Source organism: Aythya marila (assembly GCF_965140915.1).
Source record: "Aythya marila genome assembly, chromosome: 5".
NCBI lineage: Eukaryota > Metazoa > Chordata > Aves > Anseriformes > Anatidae > Aythya > Aythya marila.
In genome coordinates this window covers 18,291,414-18,318,995 of record NC_139046.1, presented here as the reverse complement: position 1 = coordinate 18,318,995, position 27,582 = coordinate 18,291,414, and the positions used below count along the sequence as shown (strand labels likewise).

The 27,582-nt window shown below is 40.6% G+C and overlaps 1 protein-coding gene across 5 annotated transcripts in view; it reads left to right on the top strand.

Annotated features, from left to right (window-relative positions):
• SPATA7 (spermatogenesis associated 7) overlaps positions 1-22,883 on the top strand; it is a 45,984-nt gene extending 23,101 nt beyond the window's left edge. For 2 of the 5 annotated variants that reach the window (XM_082762725.1, XM_082762724.1), the window contains exons 5-13: positions 15,252-15,308; positions 15,741-15,828; positions 15,990-16,056; positions 17,314-17,384; positions 17,781-17,819; positions 19,070-19,123; positions 20,483-20,560; positions 21,738-21,795; positions 22,117-22,883. In XM_082762725.1, the coding sequence (XP_082618851.1) occupies positions 15,252-15,308; positions 15,741-15,828; positions 15,990-16,056; positions 17,314-17,384; positions 17,781-17,819; positions 19,070-19,123; positions 20,483-20,560; positions 21,738-21,795; positions 22,117-22,590 (986 nt within the window). In that variant the 3' untranslated portion in view covers positions 22,591-22,883. Of the gene's footprint in view, positions 1-2,389; positions 2,524-15,251; positions 15,309-15,349; positions 15,829-15,989; positions 16,057-17,313; positions 17,385-17,780; positions 17,820-19,069; positions 19,124-20,482; positions 20,561-21,737; positions 21,796-22,116 lie in introns of all 5 variants that reach the window. The other 3 variants (XM_082762722.1, XM_082762721.1, XM_082762723.1) reach the window with 2 other exon arrangements.
• Positions 22,884-27,582: the final 4,699 nt, after the last annotated feature.

Genomic DNA, 27,582 nt, shown 5'->3' with positions numbered 1-27,582 from the left:
ATGTTGTGAAGGCTGAACAAGGAGTAAGGGGTTTGCCTCTGTTTTCAGAGATGAACTCACTTTCTACCAAAGCATTTGAGTATAAGGACATTTCTCTTTCAGCCACGTACTCCTGCTTACAAAATAAGACACCTCTAATTCTGTATGATTTGCATTCTTGATTTCACACAGAATCACAGAATTGTCTAGGTTGGAAGAGACCTCACGATCATCGAGTCCAACCTCTACCTAATGCTAACAATCCCCACTAAACCATATCCCTAAGCTCTACGTCTAAACGTCTTTTAAAGACTTCCAGGGATGGTGACTCCACCACTTCCCTGGGCAGCCTGTTCCAATGCCTCACAACCCTTTCGGTAAAGAAGTTCTTCCTAACATCTAACCTAAAACTCCCCTGGCGCAACTTAAGCCCATTCCCCCTCGTCCTGTCACCAGGCACGTGGGAGAACAGACCAACCCCCACCTCGCTAAAGCCTCCTTTAAGGTACCTGTAGAGAGCAATAAGGTCGCCCCTGAGCGTCCTTTTCTCCAGGAAAGAGCTTTGTAGAGCTCTATCACTCATTCATTGTTTCCTTAGGTACTTATTCAATACTCATACAGCATTTTACCTGAGCAGTTAGGCAAGACTTGAATTTTTGCAGCTTCCATTCATGTCCACACACAGCCACACTCTGTTGAACCACCATAATTATTTAATTCAAGCATATAAAACTTGTGACTTGTAGCTAATTTTTGAGTACCCTTCTGTAACTTTTTAGTCAAACATAATTAGAAATAAAAAATAATTTAGAATAACCACATAATAATTCAGAGTAGAAAGACAAATACTGAGTTTTAATTATTTAATGGTATGGTATATTTTTTCCTCCTTTTATAAGTCATATTTTAATTCAGTTTTGTAGAATTTAGTATATATTAACTTCAGCTAATGCCTTTCCAGGAGTAAAATCAACTTTATATTGTAAGTACTCTAATGGAATATACTGAATAAATCAGCAGCTGTAAAAGAAATTACTTTGTATTTTACATATCAATTATAAGAAGTGAAAGACAGAAAGGGATTTCTCTGAGGAATGAGAGCAGGGATTTTGCATCTGAAGGAATTGCTTCTAGTTTAAAAGAGGACTAAAATGTTCAATAAAATTAATACACATGCTTAATTGAGTCCTAGAGATTATCATGTCTCTTGATTCTGGTAGACACAGTTGCGTGTATGCTAGAGGTTGATTAAATGTCCCCAGATTGCTGTAGTTCTCAGCTGTCTAGAAGAATGTACCACATCAATCCACAAAGTTATTTACATTTCCATGCATTAAGTATTATAAGCTGTGTGAAGGTTGGGGTCTACCAGAGCATGATATAAATACATTTTGAAACTGAAGAAGGAACTTGTGAAGGCCTTTCTGTCTGTGTGTGTGTCTCAAACTATTCGTACGCTAGAGTCTGTGAATTAGGTGAATGAGAATTGTAATCAAGAGTTAAATGTTTCATTGTGTATAGACTTCAAAAGTATGCATGCTTACATGAAGCCTCTTCATTTCTGTTTGGAAATTATTAACGTTTTTGATCAGTCTTATTTGGATTTTTCAACTTTGTCTACTTTTTAACTTTTTTTCAATTTTTTTCAACTTTGTCTATCTGTGGAACCTGGGTGTTCGTAATATACAAAGACTTACTGTGTTCTATGCAAGATACTGGATAAACGTGACTGACAGCAAACATGGGCACAGAAAACTTACCTGTATTTCTTTTGGGCTTCTCTTTATCTGGTGGCATCTGACTCATCTGTGTTACAGGGACACTGTGAATGAGGTCTTACACTGCAGACCAGTGCAGACTGATAAAAATTTTCCCTCCTGATCTGGCAGGGGCCCTTTCACAGAGTTTGCCTGCATCGTTTATGTTCTTGGCTTGAACATGCTGTTTCACAACGGATTTCTGTACATAGGAGACTATTTTTACATGGTTTGAGCAGATTTTGCATATGACAAATTTACTAACAATAAACATGTTGTTTCTTGGTAACACATTGGATGAGAGTACAGTTAGAGGAATTCTGTCCATAAAGTTTGAGAATGAACTTGTTAGTTTTCAGTCAAGGTGCTCCGTTAGCATTACTGATCTTGGAATTTCCACACAGTACTGTATTGCTTGTGGGATCTGAGAATACCTAAAGGAAACTAAGGTACAGCTTCAGCTACCAAGATATTCTGACATTTTCTTCAAAAAAGTAGACATAATTTTTCATAATTGCCAAGTGAAGTAGAACCATCTCTGTGGTCTCACTTCTGCTGAGTGACTGGAACCCCTGTGACATTTTCAAATCACTTAGGACAAAATAAGAGTAAAATTTCAGATTGGATCTGACAAACTTTATCTCTTTCCTAAGTTGCTGACCAGCAGAGAAGAGAGAGACTGAGAAAGAAGATAGCCAGGTGTGAAAAAGAAATGAGTGTGGGCAAAAATGCCTCACGATCCAGCTCAAGAGAGAGTGGAAGGCTGCTGTCAACCTCTTTTGGACAGGTAGATATTTTAATTTTGCTTAGTAGATTTCATAGTCTGCTTGCCTACCCTGATAACAGCTGATCACCAATGTGGCATTAGTTCTAGAGGGAGGGCTAGCATATTTCAAACAACAGAAAATAGACAATGGTCTCCCTGACATGTGCCCAACACTGTGTCAACCTTCTGATGGAGATGGCAGGTATGAAGAGTGCCTGTGGGAAAGACAAATTCTAGTTACTCTGAAGTTCTCTCTCTCATCTCAGCTTGAATCCCCATGTTTCTCTCTCTTCGTTGAAAGTAGAAATTAGTGTTTAAGCCATCAAAATGAGTGGAGATTGTGCTTTTCTGTCTATATGTATAAGTTCACTCATTTTGACTGGCATTTCATCCAGATATATGACATACATTTCCAAATAGTATATAAATAGCTTAATAAAATACAGAATCATTTTAATCACTGTAGAGGATCAATTCAAAACTTAAAAAAGAATGCTATCTTAACTTTGATTTTAATACCAAATGCTTCATATATTGTTTTAAGCATATGTAGAGCTTGAGTAAATTTCCAAGTAGATCAGAAAACTCATCAGTGGTTTTTCTCTTTTATTGCAGTAAGCAATCTGAGTATGACCTTATTGTAATGTGGGGAAATAATGCTTTGAAATTCACTTCATGGCTCATAGTTAGGGATGAAATCACAGGCATGCATTAGAAAAAGTAGAAAATGTCATATTTAAAATCCAAATTTTGTTTTTCACAATGAAACCAACTAAAGTGTGCTTAAAATCTTTAATTACTGTATAAATTCTCAGTTCTACAATGAAGGGCTGTAAGTGTGGTATTTAATATAGCATTATAAGAGATTGTCATTCTTCTTTGTTTTAATCCCTCCCAAAACAAGGTCCTTCTAAAATAATATCTCCAGTTCTTTTAATGATTTATAGATGCCTTCCATCAAAAGATGTCCTGAAAGTATAGTTTTTATCATGGCAAGAGAAATTGCAGTTTTCCTGATGTTTGTTTCCTTATGCCTCAGAGTGTAACTGTAGTTACATAAACTGTAGTTTTTGGATGTAATGCCTTTTATGCTTTTACAAGTTTTAGTTGTTATTGTTTTTGTTTTCACTTTACATATTCAAAGAGTAATCTTTGCCACTTGCCGAGGCGATTGGCTCCGGGGCAGACACGTTCTGCAGCGGAGCAGGGGATCAGACAGGCAGGGCTAATTTTTCCGGCACTGAGGGAACCGCCAGGACCCAGCAGACGTCACGAGGGAGGTGAACGAGGCAGGAAGGAGGTGTAGGCAGAGCCAGCAGCGCCCTGCCCTCTCCCCAGCCGTTCAAAAGCTGCCCCTAGAGGCGAGCAGGAGTGTGGCGAAGAGGGAGTGGCGCGGCAGTTAGGGCGTGGCGTGGCGTGGCAGTTAGGGTGTGGCGCAGCAGTTGGCGCAGCAGTTCACGCAGGCAGGGTGAGCAGGAAGGGCAGAGCGCTCCCCCCCGCCCATACGAACACCTCCTCTAACGACGGTCTACCGCTAGCTCAGCTGCAATGGTGTACACCAGGCACAGCGCTCTCTCCAGGAAGTATGTTCACACCCAGACCGACTGCCCGATCAAAACTGCGGCAGTTCAGGTCTCCAGGTGCAGTGAGTGCCTGAGCCTGTTGCTACCACCTGCAGGGGGCAGAGAGACTGTGTGCGTGAGGTGCGAGCAGGTGGATGACCTGGTCCGCCTCGTGGCAGAACTCGAGGAGGTCGAGAGGTCGAGGGATATCAGGGAGTGTGAACGGGAGATAGACTTGTGGAGCGACTCCCTGCACAGCCTGAAGGGCAGGCACCAGGGTGAGACACCCCAAATGGGGGTGGAGCCCCTGCCCTGTTGCTGTCGGGCAGAGGCAGGAGACCTGGGAGTTGAGGAGGAATGGAGACAGGTCTCTGCTCGGCATCGTAGGCGATGCCCCACCTCCCACCAGCCCCACCTTCCCAGGTGCCCTTACGCAACAGGTCTGAGGCCCTGGAGCTTGAGAGACAGGTAGCTGATGAGGAGACGGATGAGGAGTTCTATAGGCAGCTGACAAAAGTTGTGAAATCATCAGTGCTTGTTCTTGTGGGGGACTTCAACTTCTCAGATACCTCCTGGAAGCACAACACAGCCCAGTTAAAGCAGTCTAGGAGGTTTCTGGAGAGCGTGGAAGATAGCTTCCTGACACAGTTGGTTAGTGAGCCTACCAGGGGAGGTGCCCCGCTAGACCTTCTTTCACAAACAGAGAAGGACTGGTGGGAGATGTGGTGGTTGGAAACTGTCTCGGGCAGAGTGACCATGAAATGGTAGAGTTCCCCATTCTTGGCAAAGCCAGGAAGGGGACCAGTAAAACCGCTTTATTAGACTTCCAGAGGGCCAACTTTGAACTGTTCAGGACACTGGTTGGCAGGGTCCCTTGGCAGGCGGTTCTGAAGCGCAGAGGAGTCCAGGAAGGCTGGGTGCTCTTCAAGAAGGAAATCTTAATGGCGCAGGAGCGGTCTGTCCCCACGTGCCCAAAGACGAGCCGGTGGGGAAGAAGACTGGCCTGGCTGAACAGAAAGTTGTGGCTTGAGCTTAGGAGAAAAAAGAGGGTTTACAATCTTTGGAAAAGAGGGTGGGCCACTCGGGAGAACTAGAAGGATGTTGCGAGGCAGTGCAGGGACAAAATTAGAAAGGCCAAAGCTCATCTGGAGCTCAGTCTGGCTACTGCCATCAAAGACAACAAAAATGTTTTTACAAATACATTAATGCAAAACGGAGGACTAAGGAGAATCTCCAGCCTTTACTGGATGCAGGGGGGGGAACTTAGTTACGAAAGATGAGGAAAAGGCAGAGGTGCTTAATGCCTTCTTTGCCTCACTCCTTAGCGGCAAAACCAGTTGCTCTCTGGATACCCAGTACCCTGAACTGGTGGAAGGGGATGGGGAGCAGAATGTGCCCTCACTATCCATGAGGAAATGGTTGGCAACCTGCTACAGCACTTGGATGTACGCAAGTCAGTGGGGCCAGATTGGATCCACCTGAGGATACTGAGAGACCTGGCAGAGGAGCTGGCCAAGCCGCTCTCCATCATTGTCGTGGTTCCGCTCGAGTGGGCAGCCGAGCTCCACCACAGCCGCTCTCTCACTCCCCCTCCTCAAAGAGGAGTAGGGAGAAAATATGTGAAAAGGGCTCAAGGATTGAGATAAGGACGAGAAAATCACGCAATAATTATTGTAACGGGCAAAACAGACTCGGCATAAGGAGATAGTAAGATTTATTGCCTACAACTAACAAGCGAGAGAAGTGAGAAAACAAAGGAAAAAGCAAACCAAAAGCACCTTCCCCCTCATCCACCCTCTTCCACCTCCTCCCCCCGAGCGGCGCAGGGGAATGGGGGAATGGGGGTTATGGTCAGTCTACAGCGCTTTTTCTCTGCCGCTCCTTCTCGGTCACTCTCGTCCCCTGTGCTGTGGGGTCCCACCCATGGGATGCAGTCCTTGATGAACTGATCTGGCGTGAGCTTCCCACAGGCAGCAGCTCTTCCAGAACTGCTCCACATATGGGTCCGTACCACACGGTCCATCCCTCAGGAGAAAACTGCTCCAACCTGGCTCCCCTACGGGCAGCAGCTCCTGCCAGGTCACCTGCTCCTGCGTGGGCTCCTCTCCACGGGCTACAGGTCCGGCCCGGAATCTGCTCCGGCAGGGGTCTTCCACAGGCGGCAGCCTCCGTCGGTGCAGGGCCACCTGCTCCACCGTGGTCTCCTCCATGGGCTGCAGCATGGAACCCTGCTCCACCGTGGTACTCCATGGGCTGCAGGGGGACATCCTGCTTCACCATGGTCCTCACCACAGGCCACAGGGGACTTCTGCTCCGGCGCCTGGAGCACCTCTCCCCCTCCTTCTACACTGACCTTGGCACCTGCAGGCTGTTCCTCACTCCCGGCTGCTGTGTGGCGCAGCATTTTTTCCCTGTCTTAAATACGCTCTCACAGAGGCGCAAACAACATCGCTTATTGGCTCAGATCTGGAAAACAATGGGGCCCTTCCCAAACATGGGGCAGCTTCTAGATCTTTCTCACAGAAACCACCCCTATAGCCCCCTGCTACCAAAACCTTGCCACGTAAACCCGCTACAGGCTTACAGGTCTCCATCATTTATCGACAGTCCTGACTATTGGGGGAGGTCCCAGTCGACTGGCAGCTAGCAAATGTGAAGCCCGTCTACAAGAAGGGCCGGAGGGCAGACCCGGGAAACTATAGGCCTGTCAGTTTGACCTCAGTGCCAGGGAAGCTCATGGAGCAGATTATCCTGAGTGTCATCATGCAGCACTTACAGGGCAACCAGGTGATCAGGCCCAGTCAGCATGGGCTTATGAACGGCAGGTCCTGCTTGACAAACCTGATCTCCTTCTATGACAAAGTGACACGCTTGGTGGATGAGGGAAAGGCTGTGGATGTGGTCTACCTTGACTTCAGCAAGGCTTTTGACACCGTCTCCCACAGCATTCTCCTCAAGAAACTGCCTGCTCGTGGCTTGGACTGGCGTACACTTCATTGGGTTAGAAACTGGCTGGATAGCCGGGCCCAAAGAGTCATGGTGAATGGAGTCAAATCCAGCTGGAGGCCAGTCACTAGTGGCGTTCCCCAGGGCTCGGTGCTGGGGCCGGTCCTCTTTAATATCTTCATCGATGATCTGGATGAGGGCATTGAGTGCACCCTCAGTAAGTTCACAGATGACACCAAGCTATGCACGTGTGTCGATCTGCTTGAGGATAGGAAGGCTCTGCAGGAGGATCTGGATAGGCTGCACCAATGGGCTGAGGTCAACTGCATGAAGTTTAACAAGGCCAAGTGCCGGGTCCTGCACCTGGGGTGCAATAACCCCAAGCAGAGCTACAGACTGGGAGATGAGCGGTTGGACAGCTGCCTGGTGGAGAAGGACCTGAGAGTATTGGTGGATAGTCGGCTGAATATGAGCCAGCAGTGTGCTCAGGTGGCCAAGAAGGCCAACGGCATCCTGGCTTGTATAAGAAGCAGTGTGGCCAGCAGGGCTAGGGAAGTGATTGTCCCCCTGTACTTGGCTCTGGTGAGGCCACACCTTGAGTGCTATGTTCAGTTTTGGGCCCCTCTCTACAAGAAGGACATCGAGGTGCTCAGGCAAGTCTAGGGAAGGGAGACGAAGCTGGTGAGGGGTCTGGAGAACAAGTCCTACGAGGAGCGGCTGAGGGAGTTGGGTTTGTTCAGTCTGAAGAAAAGGACGCTCAGGGGCGACCTTATCACTCTATAAGTATATTAAAGGAGGCTGTAGCGAGGTGGGGGTTGGTCTATTCTCCCATGTGCCTGGTGACAGGACGAGGGGGAATGGGCTAAAGTTGCGCCAGGGGAGTTTTAGGTTGGATCTTAGGAAGAACTTCTTTACTGAGAGGGTTGTGAGGCATTGGAATGGGCTGCCCAGGGAAGTGGTGGAGTCACCATCCCTGGAGGTCTTTAAAAGACGTTTAGATGTTGAACTTAGTGTTATGGTTTAGTGGAGGACTTGTTAGTGTTAGGTCAGAGGTTGCACTCGATGATCTTGAGGTCTCTTCCAACCTAGACAATTCTGTGATTCTGTGATCTTCAGTAAAGTACAATTTGGCACTTTGTTAGTCAAATCATTGATGGTTATATTGCTGGTTTTACAAGATGTTTTTCACTGGAGTATAAATCAGAGCACCTGCAAGTTAATAAAGTTCTACAAATGAGCCTTCTGGCAGAAGGGTGAGCAGTGGAAGTAATTGGAGGTAGTGACAAAAGTAGAATGTGGTCCTGTTCTTCATAAGCATCTTATAACAGGAGGATTATAAGAATAAAAGACAAGTAGAGTTCTGCTCGCTTTGCCAACACTAAATTTAGATATAAGAATACTAAAGCTAAAGACATGACTTTCATAATGCATAATTTCTTGAGTAATAAGATGTTGCTCTTGTAATATGTATATCAAGAGTAACATATACAGTAATAACCATTGTAATTCTGACAAGGTCAATGTCTGAATAGATTATAGGCTAAATATGTGCTAACCAGCTTTGATTTATGCACCTGACTTTTTATTTTTAAAAGGCTTAATTCATTAGCATTCACTTTTTATGCTATCTCATAAGTCTGGTGCTTTTATTTCATCATTCTTCATTTTTTCATCTTCATTTTTTCAACAGCCGCTTTTATTATTATTTAATGCTGCAACAGAGCACAGAAACTGTTTTCCATTGAGCCTGTGCTTTGTGCATCATAAAAACAAAAAGAACTAAAAATAATTCTTCTGAAAGATATAATTATGTTACATATTTCTTATAATCTCTGTCATTTAGTCAACATATTTTATTATACAGTGAGCTGAGTATGAAACTATAATGTCTTGAACATGACTAGCCTCCTCTTTCACTGTTTTGTGTGAGGCTTTGAATGCACAAGAACCATAAATTATTCATGTGTAATATCTATTTATAAATATAAAGTTACTGTAATGTAAGAATCTACTATGATATGAAGCGAACCGAGAAAGCTATTTCTGTTGTGGCTACCTAGATTTCATAACAGATTTTCATTAAAAGGAGAGTGTTTTCATCACTAAGATGTAAGTATTCCACATTAACGTGTGGGTGAAGATGCAATAGATGTTTATTGTGCATCGTGCATGAGAAGACCTAAGTGTGAAAAGCTAAGGAGCAGCCTGATTTTCAATGGGTGCAATGGAGCAGTCTTCTGATGGGATCACTAGCAACTAAATTACTTCAGGGACAGCAGTTTCTGTCAGTGTCAACCAGAGGGGCAGGGACTGTGTAAGATGTGCAGTGGACAGCTTTACTACTTTTTCCACGCAACATAATGATGATGATTGACACCATGTGTGAAGGTTTATCAAAATGGGGTGATGAACTACAGATACGGATGCTGAAAGGGCTGCTAACTTGAGTGTGTCTTTACTAATAGGTAATTTTAAGTGAGTATTTAGTCTTACTTAGACTGAAAAGCGTGAGGGTGAATAAGCAGCACGTCTGTGAGTATCCAATCATTTATCTATCACCAAATTAAGTGTACGTACTCTGTCTTAAATCAATTACTTGAAGGCATTTTCTTACAACAGAAGGGCTGTTTGATGCAGCCTGGAAAATACTGTGTCATTTATGCAAAGAATACCACCTACCATATAGTCTTTCTAACTATTGTAGTTATATCCCTAGACTTTATCTTTTTTATTTTTCTGTACAAAGCTGATCTGTGTTTTTAAACACTCTTCTGAGTGAAGCTTGGTGAGTGAAACTGCATAAAGCTCAATATGACTTAATTATGAAGCAAGGAAATCTGAACAGAGCTGGCCATGAGTAAAATCTCTGATTTGAGTAAGACTTGCTATTTCATATCTCCTGCTCAGGTAATCCTATTGACAGGCATTTCTGACAGCTGAAGATTTTTTTTAAAAGAAATAAATCTGTGCCAAAAGTCAGTTGAAAGGATCTAAGCCATTTTAAGCATAATTGTCATTGCTTTTGGAGTGCAAAGAACTGCTTCGTATTTCAAGATCTGTTTCAGTCTGATTTTTGAGACATTTGGATTTCTTAAGGATAGTTATGACCTTTCTTATGCTTGCACTTATGAAATACAGATTAGGAAACACCATTAACTGTTTCTAATCTGTTGTTAATTCTGTATGCGGTGCACACGTATGGCTATGTGAAATACCTACTCAAACACTTTGTGTTTAAAGATTTATTATACGGTTAAGATATTAAGAGTCTGAAGATGTATTATGCTTGAATTAGTTTTGTCAGAATGAGATATGTGAACAACTGAAAGAGAACAGAAGAACCTTCAGAACACCAAAGAAATCTGTTTTCATCAGGAATGCTCTGTACAGATTTCCTTGCTGGCTTCATAACAACAGTCATCTCTCATGCTGGTTGTTTTAATACATTTCTTCATGCACATTCAGTAATATCCTTCTTAATAGTATCAGGCTCCTTGATGAAACTAGGGATGTATCACGTTATACAACAGAATAACACACACATTATTGTTGACAGTATGCGAACTGATTATATTCATTCAGGTCTTACTTGTTCACAGGTTTGTGTGAATAGTCTGTCTCACGTTTCTCAATTTTTAAGTAAATATCAAAGTATATAACAAAATGAACATGTGACATACAAAGGGTTGTGGGATCAGCAAATGTAAAGCCCAATTGCTTACCAAATTAGACCTCTGCTCTGTCCAAGCAGCAGAGGGCAGGAATTCAGTTGACTTACAGCAACATTAGTGGCTTTTTAATTGAGCTATGTTGAGTTAAAAGAATGAGATGTTCATTTATTACAAAATCACAGCTTCTGCATCTTGGCAGTATGGTTCATAAAGTGTCTCTATGAGCTTGTTTTACAATGGTAAATGAAGTATTATGAAGTATATATAACGTCAAGACCTAAACTCATCAGTGGCCCCAGTGAGAGGTGCATTTGGACTTTTTACATGGAGATAGATTTAGCAAGCTTTCCTTTGTAACTTTTTTTTTTTTTTTTAAATGTTTTGTTAGCAGTTGATACATCAGTGTCTTTTGAGCTAAGAAAGTAAACCTTTCTTAGGAAGTAAAAGTAACTTAAAGAAAAATCTGGATTCTTGCTTTCTGTTATTTCTCTTGCCCATCACACCAGAGCCTTATGCTTTGATTTGTTTTGACTGAACTTCCACAGACTCCGTGAAAATTCAGGGTTCCTCTCAATACGAGCTTGCTGCAAGTAATATTACATTTACCACAGAGTTGTGATAATAAATAGATAAATAAGTATTTAATTTAGTAAATCTTTACTAAGATTTAAGTAAGGGGTAATTATTGCCGAAATATATCATTGGGCAATTTTTTTGTCTTTCAAAACAAATTACAGTTGGTTGAATCAACAGAATAGGAATATACATTGGAAAGTAAGAGAAGTGTCACTGTAAGTCACGTAATTTGGAGTCACAAACATAATTTGGAGTCACAAACAGTTTGTGCTAGTGCTAATGTCCAAATCTATGGTACCATCACTGGATAAATTTTTTTGAATTGTGTCAGAAGAATAGAGTGAAAAATCCAGTTAGTGTGTTACTGCATATTTGTAGGTCTGTTTCGTCTCTTTTTTCCAGGTAAAAATCTGATGCTTTTACAGATATAGATTAGAGAAGAAAATTGACATACTAGCTTACAGTTGATTTGCCTATACCAAAAGAGACATGCAAGTAATTTTCTGAAACATCAATGACAAATTGCAAACAAACATTATCTTGCATTCCTTAAAGTCTTCTTTGAAATCAGCAAGATAGTTCCTTGTTCCTGATACTGTTTGTATATCCAAAGGCTTTACTCCCTGCCTGTTTCTGTTTGGGCATTAAAGGTTTAGCCTAGGAAAAGGGGTTCAAAGACATCCTTCTCAGTACTCGAATGAATGCATCTCAAGGTTGACACAAATCTGGCTGTGGTTTGTGGTTCTACCAGCTAGTCAATACCTTGGGTACTGTTCTACTTATAATGTGTTTGAGAAGAAAAAAAATTAATGTCCTAAGCTTCCTCAAAAATGAGGAAAGCTTTAATTTAGAATATTGTCATTTTTACCATATCCTTTTGTTTTGTTTTAGAATCAGCTCAACTGAATCCAAGAAACAGAACATGTGGCTTTCATGAGTAGTTGGCACATTAACATCTCTTGGTTTATTTTCTTTGTTGTTGTTTGTATATTGTGAGGCACCAGTCATCATCCTATGTTTGATGCTTCTACAATCTGATTTATTTTGCAGCACCGCAAACTATTTTAATCACTGAGAGTAAAAAGTACACAACAAAAACTAAGCTGTTTATAATACCTACTGAAGAGTGTGGAATTAGCTTTTGAAAACACCTATCTAGGTAGATTCTGAAACTTTCCAGTCTTATCTGTTTTCTGTAGTGTTGAGCTGCCACTGCAACTATTTTATATGCAAACAATCACACTGGTAAGCCTTATTACGCTGCTTGCTAACACAGGCATTTGTTTGGCATTGTTGCTGCATGTTATCAGTTCAGCATTTAATTGTGCTGTAGTAGTAAAATTAAGTTTGCTAATGTGAGACACCATCAAGAAAGGCTTATTTTGGCTCAGCTAACTAAAAAAAGATTGCCTCTTTGCATCAGCAGCTGTGCACATTTTGGGGTACTGGAACAGCACGGATAGATAATAACGATTTGGGAGGAAATTGTGTGGAATTGTGAAGGAAATATACAGCATGACAGCAGTGTGTTCTGTGATTTCATTTTGATGGTAAACTAACTGCATTTTTTAATATTCCTCTTAAACAGCATTTACTGCATACTGCAAAATGGATATTATTTATTTTGAGTTTTAATTTAAAATCCAAGCAGTTCTGAAAGGAGAAAAAATAGAATAGTGTAGATTCAAAGCAATAGCAGTTGCAGTTTATGAGATGATGCAACATTTACACAGTGAAAATCGTTGCTCAGAACTTTTAACACATTGTTTAGAAATTGAATGGTAGAATAGAAGATCTGTGCGTATTTACAAGCTATACTATGTATTACATAGTTTAATATATATTACCAGCTTACTAGTAATATATAATTATACTACACTGTATATTATTAGGCTACAGTGTCATGAATTTTCAACAAATGTACAAGGACTTCCAAGTGTCTCTACTTTTCCTGCAGCACACCTACGTCCCCCAAGTGGGAGGCTTCAGAAGTCTCACAGAGCTATTGATTACCTTGCAAAGTTCTTATTATTTGCTGAGATGGTGGAGGCATATCTACAAGTTAATTTCTGTGGTAGAAGTTGAATTTTCTTATGAAACACCTCTATTTGTATACATCCATTCAAATCTTACAGCATTTGGTGAAGCAGTTGCCCTGGAGCTATGTGAACTGAATGTAAGGAACAGTAAAATCATTGTTTTAAGAGGTCTGACTATTTAATTAGACATGAACTGATTTGATTTGGGTTTGTAGCTGTTGATTTTGAATTGGGCTATGTCAGATGTTATTTTATTTTAGCTGTTATTTAGTCTTGTGTTATACTGCTTGCATGGTGTGGCCATGAGATTTGTCCCACTCTCCTCTGCACTGATGTGGCCTCACCTTGAGTACTGTGTGCAGTTTTGGGCATCACAATATAAGAAGGACATAAAATTGTTAGAGAACATCCAAAGGAGGACTACAAAGATGGTGAATGGTTTAGAGATGTATGAGCAAGACGTATGAGGAGCAGCTGAGGTTCCTTGGTTTGCTCAGCTCAGAGCAGAGCAGGCTGAGGGGAGGCCTCATGGTGGCCTGCAGCTCCCTCACAAGGGTAGTGGAGGGGCAGACGCTGAGCTCTGCTCTCTGGGGACAGTGACAGGACCCAAGGGAACGGCATGGAGCTGGGACAGGGGAGGGTCAGGCTGGGTGTTAGGGAAAGGTTCTGCACCCAGAGGGAGGGTGGGCACTGGGACAGGCTCCCCAGGGAAGTGATCATGGCACTGAACCTGCTGGAGTTAAGAAACATCTGGACAACACTCTTGGGTGTATGGTTTAATGTTTTCTTGCTTTTAGGCTTCTGGTTTAATTTCCTAACTCTGCAATATGGCCATCCTTGGAGGTCATAAAATATCATGCATAACCTTCACTGATAACATTTTCAATGCATGGTTTTATGTTAGGTAGGAAAAGTATACACAACAGTTGTATTGCTAAGATGTTTCCTAACTGTTCAGACACATTGTAAAGCACATTTACTAGCACACATACACTGCCCATGTATTTAAATTTTTAACGTGGAAATTTTTCAAAATTCTCTTAGGATAGAAATCAAATTTCTTTCTATTGAATTGTTCCTTCTCATCTTACCAAAAAAAAAAAGTCTTCAAATCCCAGTTAGATTTAGCTATGTTTCTGTCTTAGCTTTGGCACAGTGTCATAATACAGTACAGGAATATTGATGAATTTTTAAGCATTAAGATTTTCTTTTTTTTTCAGAAAGCAGAAAGAAGTAATACGATCTTTCCAAATAATTCATTCTTTAACACTTCTCAATGACCTACTTAGTTTTCAAATTTTGATTTCAGGTTATTAGTTCTTTTCTTATCACTGTCGTTAGCATGGTGTTACTCAATGCTTAGCCTTACTAAAATTGAAATAATTGGAAAAAAATTTACAGCCCTACCAAAGATGTGAATCTTCCACCTATAGGCAAAATAAGAGAGTTACATGAGGAACAAACAGCTAGCTACAAATTTTCTCACTCTGTGTCTTAAGCCACATTACAGTAGTTTCCATGTTGGTCTAAGATGAGTCGGTGAGTGGTGCCCCTTACCAAATGTACATCTTATAAAGATAGCTGGCATTTGATAAAGTTAATAGGATTTGGAGAGAAAGGCAACAACTCCACACTTGAAGAAAATCTAGATAATATGAACGAGTCAGCAGGATAATTGTGGATAATGTCTATTTACCTTCCTTTGCCCAGGCAGTGCAAACAGAGCATACCCATATAAAATAACGTGCCTCAATTCAACAATTATTAGTTCCTTGACTTTTAAAAATGTATTGTGCTTTTGGACTAAAATGATTGAACCTCCTGGTTTGATGTAGCCATTGCTATTCTATAAGAAAGCACCAATCTTTCCACATAAAGGTGTTAAGACTTGTTAGCACTGGAGCTGCTCAGAAACCAGTTGGATTTTAGAAAACTGGATTTTTTTTTTTTCACAGAAAATGCCTCCAAGTTGGTAGCAATAATAATTGCAAGTGCCAACATGAACAAAGCTGGTAAGTTGCAAACCAATCAAATCATGTTTTATTTTTCCTAGAGTCCTTTGGAAGCAGAAGACAAAGACAGTCTGTTCCCCTCTGTTCGGCATGCACAGTACCTGTCAAGAGCACTGTCACCTTATGGAGAGCATGGCTTGGTTCACTCCAGTCCAGTAAAACATACCAGAAAACACTCTCAGAATACATCTAACACGTCTAACTCAAACTCAAGTGTCAGTACGTCAAGTACACCAAGAAAACACTCTGGAGTTTCAAGCAGTTGCTCTTTTAATAGTTCTGTGAGCATCGGTCATTCCCAGAGGCATCAGGATAGGAACCCCAAAGTATACAGTGGGGATCTTCTAGACAGGCACTCTGAATTATTTACTGGAAGCCGAAAACCTTTTACTCCACGCACGTTAATATCAGATGCTAAATCCGTCCTGTCAGGTTACAGGTATTACACTCCTGCTCGAAGGAAAAAGAAAAATCGCTGCAAGCGGCATGTGGAAGCTGAAACACAGACTGATGCGATCAGGTACAGAACTTAAGTCTTTATTTTGAAACCATGGCATTTAGCTGTTATAACTGTATAATAAAAGCAACCAATTCTGTTCTCATTTACATATGTATAGAGGCAGAATAATTACTCTGATATTATTTTAGATACATTATCTAACATATCTCTAAATTTTGTAGCTTTCCAACTACAGACGAAGCATCTGGGAGAAAAGTTATGACTGAACAGCAGAAGATGACAGTTAAGGTAATGAAATCATCTATCTATCAGTCAGGATACTTTTCCAACACCCTTCACCATCATTTTGGGGTATATACTTCATCTCTGACATACAATTGAATTAAGTTTCATTTTCTTTATTGTCATGAGATGAATTAGTTATGTGGAGGTAAGTGAGAGTTTCAGAAGAATGAGCAGAAACAGCAGGAAAGAAATATTTAGATGTGTCAGGAGAGTGTAGAACATTACAAAATTTTTGAAAGGTACCCTGTCCCCCCAGTTTTACAAGTGCACCAGTGTGCTTAATTATCTGTTAAGGACATAGATAATTGGTACATAATTTTTCAGCAGAATAAAGTGTGTCTGTTACAACAAGTTTTTTCTCTATTTTTACATTGGATAACATATACATAAAGCCTTTGATGAAAGAATTGGAACCAAGGAATCCCTTCCTCTGAGTAAAGAACCAAACCAGTAAGCGAGGATATTTTCCTTGCTATTGCTTGCTTTCTGTGTTGCTTAATATGTCTGAATTTTGTAATGAGCAATCATACCACTTCAAATTCTACCTGCTTGTAGTATTTTGTATTACAGTCAAAGATACGTTTGGACTTTCTTCTGGAATAAGGGCTACAAGATCAGACTCTGTGTCTCTGCCTTAATAAGACAATTAATTATGGATGAGATGAGAGAAAATGTTTTTATAGCTTTACTGAAAATGGAAGAGTAGCTACACCTGAATTGATCTACATCTGCAGTTGACCTCATTGAGAAACACAAATGATTATTCAGAAGGCTTCACACCAGTTCCATGAAGAACTTTTGATTTACTTTCCAAACTGTTACATCTGCTTTTTTTCTTTGGCCATTGTAAGTCACAGCAGTAAGTCCTGGAGCTTTACAGTAGCTTTTTCAGAGTACTATAATTTAAAATGCATGCAGTCAGCAACTTCACTTTCCATCAATTTTGTGCATGCAGCTCAAGGGATGTGATCTAGACTGCCATTTCCTGCTTTTGCGTACTGTATTTTTGTTACTCTACTTTTTTCAGAGGATTCATTTTTGCCATTTCAAGGGAGAAATCTCTTACATCCCCTGACTAAAATTTTAGATGTCAAAGCTGATGACTCATTGCTGCCATGTGTTTCAGTTTACACAAAGTTTCTTAGAAAAGACATAAAATTTGGAGGACTGCTTGGTCACTGATATTTATTAGGTTCATTTTAGTGGTAGAATTTGCTGTGTATTTACATTGATAAGAAAGATTTTATTTCTGTGTTGTAGGCTGGAGATAACAAATACGATGTGGATGAGCCTGAGAGAGGAACAGCTGCTTTTCCATACTCCTTTCTAAGGTGTGTGATTTACAGAAGGAATAAATATTTGAAGCATTTCTTCTTTTTTTTTATTGGTTTTTTGTTTGTTTGTTTGTTTTTATACAGCTTCTTAAGGCAGTGAGCCACTCCAATCATTTCTAAGTTTCTTCTCACAGAACTTGTTTGTTGGTTTGTTTTAGATCAGTGGCCTTTCCCAACTTTAGAATTGTTTTCTTATGAAGTTCCACTGCAAAGCCAATTAAGAAAGAGAGCTCTGAAATACAGGATTTTTTTTATCATTATTATTATTTTGGTTGGGAGTGAGACTGATAAGAAGTTAATACAGCTGTTAGATATGAACGTAAATCTGAGCTTACAGCCTATATATGTCATATACAGTGCTACACCTAAATATGGTTTTGGTATACCTTTCAGGAAAAAGGGTCTGCAGACATCCAGACTTCTGGATCTAAGGTATGCCAGAGTTGCAGACCAGAGGCCTTTACCACATCTTTTTCTGAAGCTGTAACACTGAGCATTAGAACATTCTCTAAAATACAAGAACAGTGTTGAAAATCAGGTCTGAACCTTATTGCTGGCCTCAGAATCACACTTCACTTGCTGCTTAGCTCTCCATGGAAGTTCTCCTTTCCATGGGAACCTGTAGAGCATGCTTGGAGGTAAATGACTTGGGCATTCTCCTGCAGTCTCCTGGAACTTCCATGTTGAAGAAGAGAATTGAATTTGAGGAGCCAGCAAAATCTTGGTTCCTAAAGGAACAATATAAATATATAAGAGAAGGAAGGTGCATCAAGAGATATCCCAGGTTCATGGAGGTGCATTAGTGCAGTCCCAAATTAAGGAAGTCCTAACTCCAGATATCTGCTTTCAGGCATAAACCTGTACCTGGCATTCCTCAGGGTTTAGGTTTCTCACTATCAGTGTAACAGCAGCTATTTTAAAAATAATAATAAAAATCTCCGGTGCTTTTAATCCTTTGTTCTGTGAGGCACTCAGGTGCTAAGTTACTTAGATCTATAAGCTGCATTCTTTCAGTTGCAGACCTGCAAACTCCATATGGTGTATTTAAGATAGATTTGTCACAGTTCCTCTATAGACCTGGTCCCAAGATTAGCACTTGGGCTTTCATCCTCCCTTTTTCTGCTTTGTACAGACCTGTCTTCTTCATTTGTACATCAGCACCCTGTGATACTGTTTTTATCCAGTACAATTTGTATGTTACGAGCTCTATCCCTTTGTGTACTTGTGTTTGATATTTTGTACAGTAGAGCAGTAGTCACAAGCTACTCCTGAAAATCTGTTGTGTGTCAAAGAACATAGGGAGTCTTATCTGATTAAGTATCAAATCATGTTACACTAAAATCACTTTTTATGGGTAATGGACTTCTATATAGCATCTGAAGTAACACAGGTCTTTCTGAGTTACCAGCACACTGCATATAGTGAGGTATCAAAATACTCTTGAACTATTGTCTTCAGACTTCAATGTAGGCAGTGGATTTTACTATTGGAGTAGGATTTAGCAGCTTTTTCGTTTTTTTTTTTTTTTTTTTTTTTTTTTTTTTTTTTTTTTTTTTCTTCCAAGAAGTATAGTGGGGATAATGGCACAAGATGGCTCCAGAAGAGAGTCATATGCAAAGTACTACAAAGGGTTTACATAATGTTGCTTTCTGCTATTTCTTATCCTTTGATTTTCTGATTAGAGAGACATTGCTGTATTCTGAGCAGCCATCAGCAAGGACAAATATCGAGGCTGAGTAAGTATACTTGCACCATTCTCCTGCTAGTTTGCAACAATAAACTAGAAACCCTTCCTCAAAACTGTTGAACTTGAAACAGTGAATAAGCACTCAGAATAAGCTGTTTTTCGCAATATACAGTAACACTGATGTGGATATGAATTGCTATAAAATAGTTAATGAAAGATCTAGACTGTTATTATCCAGTGGCTACACTGTAAATGTTTCCAGTTCTTTTTTGGACTAAAAGCTGTCTGAAGCGGATGTTAGTAAGATAAAAAGTCAACTTGAGGGGCATTCTTACTAAATTTCTGCTCTGAAACTTGATGACAATTTGAAGAGGTTTGAGTTGTATTCAGAAACTGCCAATGCTTTCTCACTTTGACCTTGGGAAAGGTGTTTAATTTCTTTATGCTTTATATAGGCTTGTTCTTGCCTATCTTTAAGGATGTATTACAGGTCATCTATAGTTACATTTCTTCTTTGACTATAGAAGGGACCAAAATTACAATCTTCAGACTAGATGACAGCTTTTGCCTAATCATGTATCCCATTTTTATAGTTTCTGTTTATTAAGTCTGGTTCTGTTTATTAAGAATGATTCTGTAGAGCTTGTTTGGACAGATATGTCAGGATATTTAGAAAGATGCTATGAAAGAGAAACAATATTGAAATCTTTTATTTTCCTTTTTTTTCTGAGGGGGAGGAAAAGGGAGTGGATTGTTTTCTAAACAGAACTTAAAAGTTTTGAAGTGTCCCATTCAGATCGGTTGATTAAAAAAAAAAAAAAAAAAAGAAATACAATCACAGTGGTGAAAGCCACCTCTAACAAGGATTTGGAACATCAAAGAATTGTTGTTTGAAAGGACTGGAGGCTGTCAATAAGCACCTATTTTTCTGAGCTCCCACTGAGTACTAGACATTTTAAGTTGCAGTTAGATTCTCTAGAAGCTCCTTTGGAAGCCTTTTACTTAGATCACCAGGCTGCCATATTACACTTTCTTCCTCGTTTGTGTGCCTTTCTTCTTGAGTGCAAAGCAGATTGTAAATACTTTCCAAGATTTGGCTGTTTCCTCACTGAAGCTCCCATTACTAGTTTATACCACAACAGGAAGATAACAGAAACGTGAAACACTGCAGTGATCTTTCCACTATTGTGACATTGTACATGTTTCTGTTTAAATTATTTTTAAAAGTAAATGAAGGGCTAAGTTTGTCTGGGTAGAATGATCTTTTTGAAAAATGACTGTTGGTGCTAAGATCTATATGATGTTCTTAATAATATTGCCTATAAAGGTAATCATATGTACTGCATCGTCTGATAGGTGTCTGTATATTTAAACATTTAACATTGTTTCTTTTCTGTTCGTCCTCCAGAGAAGATGACCTTTTATATTTAACTTTCATTGAAGATGTAACAAATGAAATTCTTAACCTCGGACTGTTTTCTAACAGGTAGGTTATGGTTGTTTTCAAGTTTATGTCAGGAATATGTGGAACTCTGTAAGAAAGGGAAGTAGTCTTTAGTAATCATTGAGTTGCCTTTAAGAATATATAAATACCCAGCTACCCTTTGCTCTTTCTTTATTTCCTTTTCTTTTTTGCTTTGTTAAAAGAGGACTGGGAAAGTTCTGTGGGTTATTTCCTTCAGTCTGCTGTGATGTACCATAAATTGCAGACTCTATTAGAAACTAACCTGAAAGCCTATGTATAATAATGCTAAGAAGAAATAATTTTACTCTGCAAGATGTAAAATAAACCAAATTACTAATCTGTCACACAATATATCCTCCATTCCCTTCTGTCCTTGTTCCTGTACCAGTATGAATCCAACCTTCAACATAGGTTGTACGGATTACATACTGTTCCAGACAAGGGTTCACCAGTTACTAAATGATGATATTTTTTTTTTTAAATAATTAAACAGTAAGCTGTTATACAATTCGTGGATTTGAGTAGTAGTCACAAATTCTTTACTTAATCTGTTGGTTCTGATAAAGAAGCCTCTATCAAATTCTGAGAAATTACAAGAGCATCCTCTCTCTGGTTTTCTTTTTACAGTAATGTCTTCTCTTAAAATTATTTTTACATTTACTCCTTTTTTTTTTTTTTTAAATAATTTCTAATGTAAGCTAGATTAAATTCACCTGACCTTCTAGAAATCTGTTCCTGTGACTGTGTACCTTAGTTGCCACAGGACACTTCCTTCTTGTTGAAATTTTCTCTTATCCTGTCACCATTTCATAAGCAATGGAAGAAGGTTCTCAGGGCTGAGGACTTGTCTCTGGATTTTTTCTGAATCTGGATTTTATTCCTTCCCTTTACTTACATTTCTATCAGCCACTGTGGGTGCTTCAGCATGACAGCAGAACCTCCACTGGACTATTGGTTTCTCCCACTGTGTAGTTTCAACAGAGCAAAACTACCCAGAGCTGTGCTACCAGTTGCCCCATGGTTAGTGTCAGCTGTCCAAAGGCTCCAGGTAGCCCTCTTTGTGGCAGAGCATAATTGAAACAATCTTATTGGTTCCACTCAGTTAAGAAATGAAAATCAAGAACTAGGGTCATTAGTTCATATAGACTTCTGAAAAGATGCTTTCTTTCCTGTTAAGCGGTTTAATTTTTATTTGTAGAGTTCTGGAACAATTGTTTGAGTGTTATATAGAAGAAAACAAGAGCCGGTTGGATGAGGTAGGTACTGCCTCTGTAACATTCTCACTTTCTGTATGTGACTTTAGTGATGCTTACAAAACACAAAGAAAAGCTGCTAGTACATGTAACCAGAATGCTCAGTGGGGAGCATCTTTCTCTGTCAATGAGAGATTTGCAGACTCCTGATCTACCACGACCCATGAGTCAGGCACAGTCACAAAACAGTGACAACAGTCAACCCCATTTAGTGCCTGTTGCTGTATAACCATTTGCAAGCAGCTTCCATCTCTTTATGTTAGAATGGAGCCCTGAGTTCTGGGCAGATGGAGAGGAGTCACCCCTTGTTCCTTCACACCCTAGAACAAGATGCGGCACCTGTTGGATGTGCTTAAAGCAGACCTCAGTTGCAGCACTGAGGAAAGCCACACGGACTGGGAAGCTGTGGACTCACTGGACCTGGAAGAGTTTAATATGGCAGAAGAGCCTGAGTTGACTAGTAAAAGTCAGAGGCAAAAGAAAGCTACAAAAAGTGAAGAATTCCTTACGACCATGGATTTATTATTAAAGGAACCAAGCACATGTGAATCACCAGTTTGCAGTGAAAACTCAAAGGAGACACAGAGTAAAGATGACTTTTCAGAAGATGTTGCTGAAATGAAGAACACTGAGGCAGAGTCTCACTCTTACGTGAAATCTGAAGACCCAGACACTTCACCCTCATGTGAGGCAACTTTAAACTTGACTTGTGACAGTGATTTGGAAGCCACCAAGGTACTTGATGATCTTGAGGAGAACTTTGCAGAGGTCCTTCAGATCTCACGTGACTACTCATAACAGTAGCCAAAATTTAGCTGTTAAATAGGGATAAAGCTAGTTTTGTAGAGAACTGCCATTTGTTAGAGTAAATTGGTTATCTTCAGTATTTCTGTTAAAACACAGATAAAGTCTCTCTAGCAGAGTATCAGTTACTAATTAATGAGCATTAGTCTCTGTACTAATGTAGACTGTAAAGGGTAAAAAGTGTCAGCTACAAAAATTTTGTATATTTTGCCTATAATTGTACAACCCAGAACTAACTTTTGAGAATGTTGAGATGAGATGTATATTTTTAGAAAGCTGTAAGAGTAAGTTATGAAATATTTATTGTTTTTATTTATAACAAATAAATTAACTGATGATAGTTCTATTGCAAGTGTGGTCCATTCTATAAGGATCCAAAATTTTTGCAGTTTGCAAGAATTCAATTTACCCACATCAAAAAATGGCAATACTACGTACCTGCGGGGCAGAGAGAGAACTGTTAGTCCATGCTGGAAGAAGGCAGCATTTTTCTTCTCTTAGTGCTCAGCCCATTGTTTAATGAAAATCCCACTGGTACATGAAATTCTTATACTTTTTTTTTCCTTTTACAATACCTGTAGAACATGAGAAACATGCTATTTCCTTGTATTACCTGGGGTGAAATAAGGCATGAGTGTGAGTAGGCAGTGTCCCAAACAAGGATTTCTTTCCGATGCTGCTGGATGATGATTCCTTCTTCCTCCGTCCACTATGAGCTGAATTGCCTTATTTCTTGTACTAACCAGCATGTAGAAAAAAACACTTTGCAGTATTAGCTGCTGTCATTGTTTGCTTAACCCCCTGTCAGATTTCCTGCCAGAAAAGGACATTTATGTCTAGCTACTGCATATGGCAGCTTTTAAGCCATTTAATATGCAGCTTGCTTGTTTGTGTTACACACAGCTCTTGAGCTACTTAATCCTCATCCCTGATTCAGCTCGTATTTCTCGAAAATGAAGATTTAACCATTGTGACACTGCAGAGAACTAAAATGCACAGTTAAATTTTGTGCATTGATGGCAACCTTGGCATAGCATTCTGCAGTGAGCTTTTGAAAAAAGATGGAGTTGGACTTTGACAACTAGGATTATCTAGTAGAAGAGGCCTATCAGGCATCTTGTACAGCAAACAGAGGAAAATTGAAATTAACACATGCATTGCACAACATTAGCTGAGAGTTCTTTGTCTAACCAGAGTGCAGTTATTACCTGGCACTCACATTACTGCAGAATGAGCTCAGTAAGTCCTGAGGAGGGGCCAGGAAATAAACTGTCTTGCTGCATTTCAGGAACTGTAAGAAGCCTTAGGAACTGGATAAAGCCTCTCCCCAAATATGTCTTAATCGTGGTCTTAATCTGCTCTTCCAAGGACAAACCCAAATGGTCAGAGTTCGTCCACTTATACGTACAGCTGTTACCACCTGCCTCTCTTGTGGCTCAAGAGGGTCTCAAAAAGACAAGTAATCTAAGTCACTGATTGCTGTGTGCTGCAGCACACTGTTAAGTAGCTCCAATAATCATAAAACACTGATTTACGTTTGAAGCACAAACTTTTGAGGAAAAAAAAAACAACTCCTAAGAACCTTCAACAAAAGCCTATCAAACAAAAGCTTCTGCCACTGGCACCAGCCTTGCAGTACAGTGCATGATTTAAAAAAAAATGAAAATACACTTTCCTGGCTGTCTTGGCCATGATAATAAATTACAGTTGTTGACAATGACAGCAGAGTGTGTTTTAGTTCAGCCATGTACTTGTGGCTGAGCAGATGGGCACTAGCCTTTCATCTGCCGCGCTCAGCTGGCTATCTTGTAAATCTGGCCTGCAGCTTGAGTGCCCCAGCTCCCTGAAAAGTGGGAAAAATACTGTGAGGATTTTGCATCCGTCCATCACAGCTTGTCTCATTGAAAATATTTGCAGCCAGAGGACTGACTCAGTATAGTGCAGGGAGGGTTTCTCCCTCATCACAAGTGACTGAAACCCTTCTGCTATCCCCAGGGCAGCTCCTGTCATCTTGCCCCACAGAACTGAAGGGGGGATGCACATAGGGAACTGCTGTTTGTACTGGAGAGAAAAAAAAAATAACACAGGGTGACTGGCTAGGTCTGGCAGCTGTACATACAAACAACTACAGAACTAAAGAGTGCAGTTAGACATCTCCAAATATAAAGCCTCTTTGCTCCTCTGCCACAACTTCACTGGCTCCTTGGGCCCTCCATTCTTAGCATTGCTCAATAATGGAATTAATTTTTTTCCTATCACTCAGCAAACTTTGGCTTGTGGTCAACATAAGTCTGATTAAAGATTAATAAGATTTTCACATTACAAGTCTGAAAATTAAAAAACAAACAACACAGCAGTGAAAGCGCTGATGACTTCAACATACAAAAAGGCGCGAATAAGGACAGTTATTTCCTGGAGTATGAGTAACATGAATATAAAAACAGTTCCTTGACCACGTTTTCCTGTGATGAGATGTCTGTCTGAATGCCAGTGATGTTTTATCTGGGTAGGTGGTAGGTAAAAGAGTAAATAAATTCATTAAAACTGAACTTTTACGAAGAAAGCATCTGCCTGCACCAACCATAAGGATGGACATGTCTCAGATACCGTGTGGAGACCCACAAAGAGCCCCAAGGTCGCACACCCGACACCCTGGCAGCTGGCGCAGTCAGCACAGGAAGGGACAGAGTTTGTGGTTGTACAGCCACTCCCACCAGTTAGCAGGGAAAAACATTCTAGATAAGTGTTATCAATACAAAATCAATTAGCTTATCTAGCCCATAGAGCCAGAAGTAAATCAGGCTACCCAGGGCTTAAAACCTTCTCCTTTTTATACACATTTACTTTAGGTGGTGCTTCAAACATAAGCTGTTTAAGCAATTTGATACGCGAGCCAGACCCACATCAGTAAGATTAATCAACAGTGCGAGCTTTGTTTTCTATCTGAGATTTTGGGTTAGTTAAAAAAACAATTGGGGACTGGGGGAAAATTTTTTTGTTGTTTTAGTCTCATCACCTTGAGTTTCCTTTCACTTGATGCTACACTCAGGTCTTGGCACAAGCCCTAGCAGAACAAGGCAGTGGCACCACCACTACAGTCTGTTAGTAGCAGTCAGTGGCTGTGATCTACTTAGTTCTGCCCAGACATATGTGGGCGATAAACACCTGCATAACATCAAAGTTTTCTTCAGATGACCAAAAGCTCACTATTGTTACTCTGCTCTTTCACACAACAGTCTCTTATCTGTAAAGCCCACAGTTTTGTCATCAGTGTGCTTGTTTTCAAAGGTAGGATTCTGCTTATTTACAAAGCAAAGCGGCGCTTTGGTCATCTGAAATAAAGATTGATGAAAGAAAAAGGTGCTTAGATGTCTTAGTGTTTTCTACAAAACAAAAAAAAAAAAACACGCTGCAAGCAAAACCCAAATGGAAATGAAGCTTTAGTTAAACTATCTTTAATGAAAATGGTAAGAACTATCGATCAGGTAGAAGTGGATGAAATATACAAAGTTGGAGAACTCACTAACACCGACCACTCAAACACATTTTAGAGCTACCACAATTTTTCCTCCTCTGTATTGTTGCATTTGTCCACTGCAGCAAAAGCATTTGAGACCTAAACAATATAATGAATAAAGGGAACAAACACACGACTGTAACCCAGGGTGTACTTCAGGAAGCATCTGGCTATGGGAAGCTGGAGTCCCCCTTTAGTTTCCGACCATCAAAGGCAGGAGTGTCTGCTGATAAGCAAGCACTGCAGTTACATGCTGGCTCTAGAGCCAAACTGTGCTTCCTGGCCCTTCCCCAGCACTTAACCTGCTCCTCCTATGGACAGGCCTGCTGTCAGGAGCTGCCACCTGGTATTGATGCAGATCACGAGGTACAGAACAGCAACCAGTGATTTAAATAACAATTTCTCACTCCAAAACAACCGTGCTAAATACTCACTGGCAGTCTAACCTTCCTGTTTTCTTTGTCAATAGTGAAACCTGCTTCATTCAGAAACAATCCACGGTTTCCATTCCAAGCAGCAAAGCAATTGATATGCAAACAGGTGAGTGGTAAATTAATCCACTGCAGCAGCAGCCCTTGCACTCTGCATGGGTCACAACCAGTCAGGGGATCCAGTTTCAAAGCTTGTAAGTGGGTCCTGGGCCAGCGGAAGCTGAACATGTCCTGGGGAGAATGCATCAGGAAGGGAAAGCAGCAGCAACAGCTCTCACTTCCATGGCAATTCATCACTCGAGCCACAGAGGGGTTGTAGCTCATCTCCACCTTGGCCACCTGGATGAAAACCTATGAGGACTTCAGGATGTCAGGCAGCCCATGAGCAGCAACAAGATAAGTTAATTCAAGTGAAGGGAACTAAAATTAAGAATGCCATGTCCACTGGGCACAGGATTGTTCTCTGTAGAAAGCTTCCAAAGTGGCTGGGCTCTCTCTTCATGCCTCATAAAAGAACTCCTCTCTTTAACCCACCCACCTCACTAATTTTGGCAGAGAGCAAAGGGCAGGAGGTGTGTGGGACACCAAGGAGAGCACACACACAAGTTTCAGTTGTTCTCATCTTTTAGCCTGTTAGACTGACCTGCAAAAGCTGAGGGATGCTGGAGAGACAGGACACACAGCCCCTCTGGGAGTGAGCACAGGTTACTTCATGCAGTTGTTTGTGATGCAGGCTGTAGTACACACAGCCTCCCGCACGGTCCTTCCAGCCCTATTGCACTGGTGGCATGAAATTAGACCTTGAGAAGGGCAAGTAAAGGCTACATAAATGGAGCAGGGAGGCATCTGAAACTTGAGAAACTCACACACCACCTCGGCCTGGCAGGCCGCAGAGCTATGCTGCCCCATTCTCACAGGGGACAGGCAGCGTGATCTGTAGCACGAGGTGCAGAGCTCTTCGCAGTTATCCCAAGAATTCGGCGAGCCTGTAGGACTCCCCTTACAGTATCTGTGCGAGGGCTGCAGCATACCTTACAT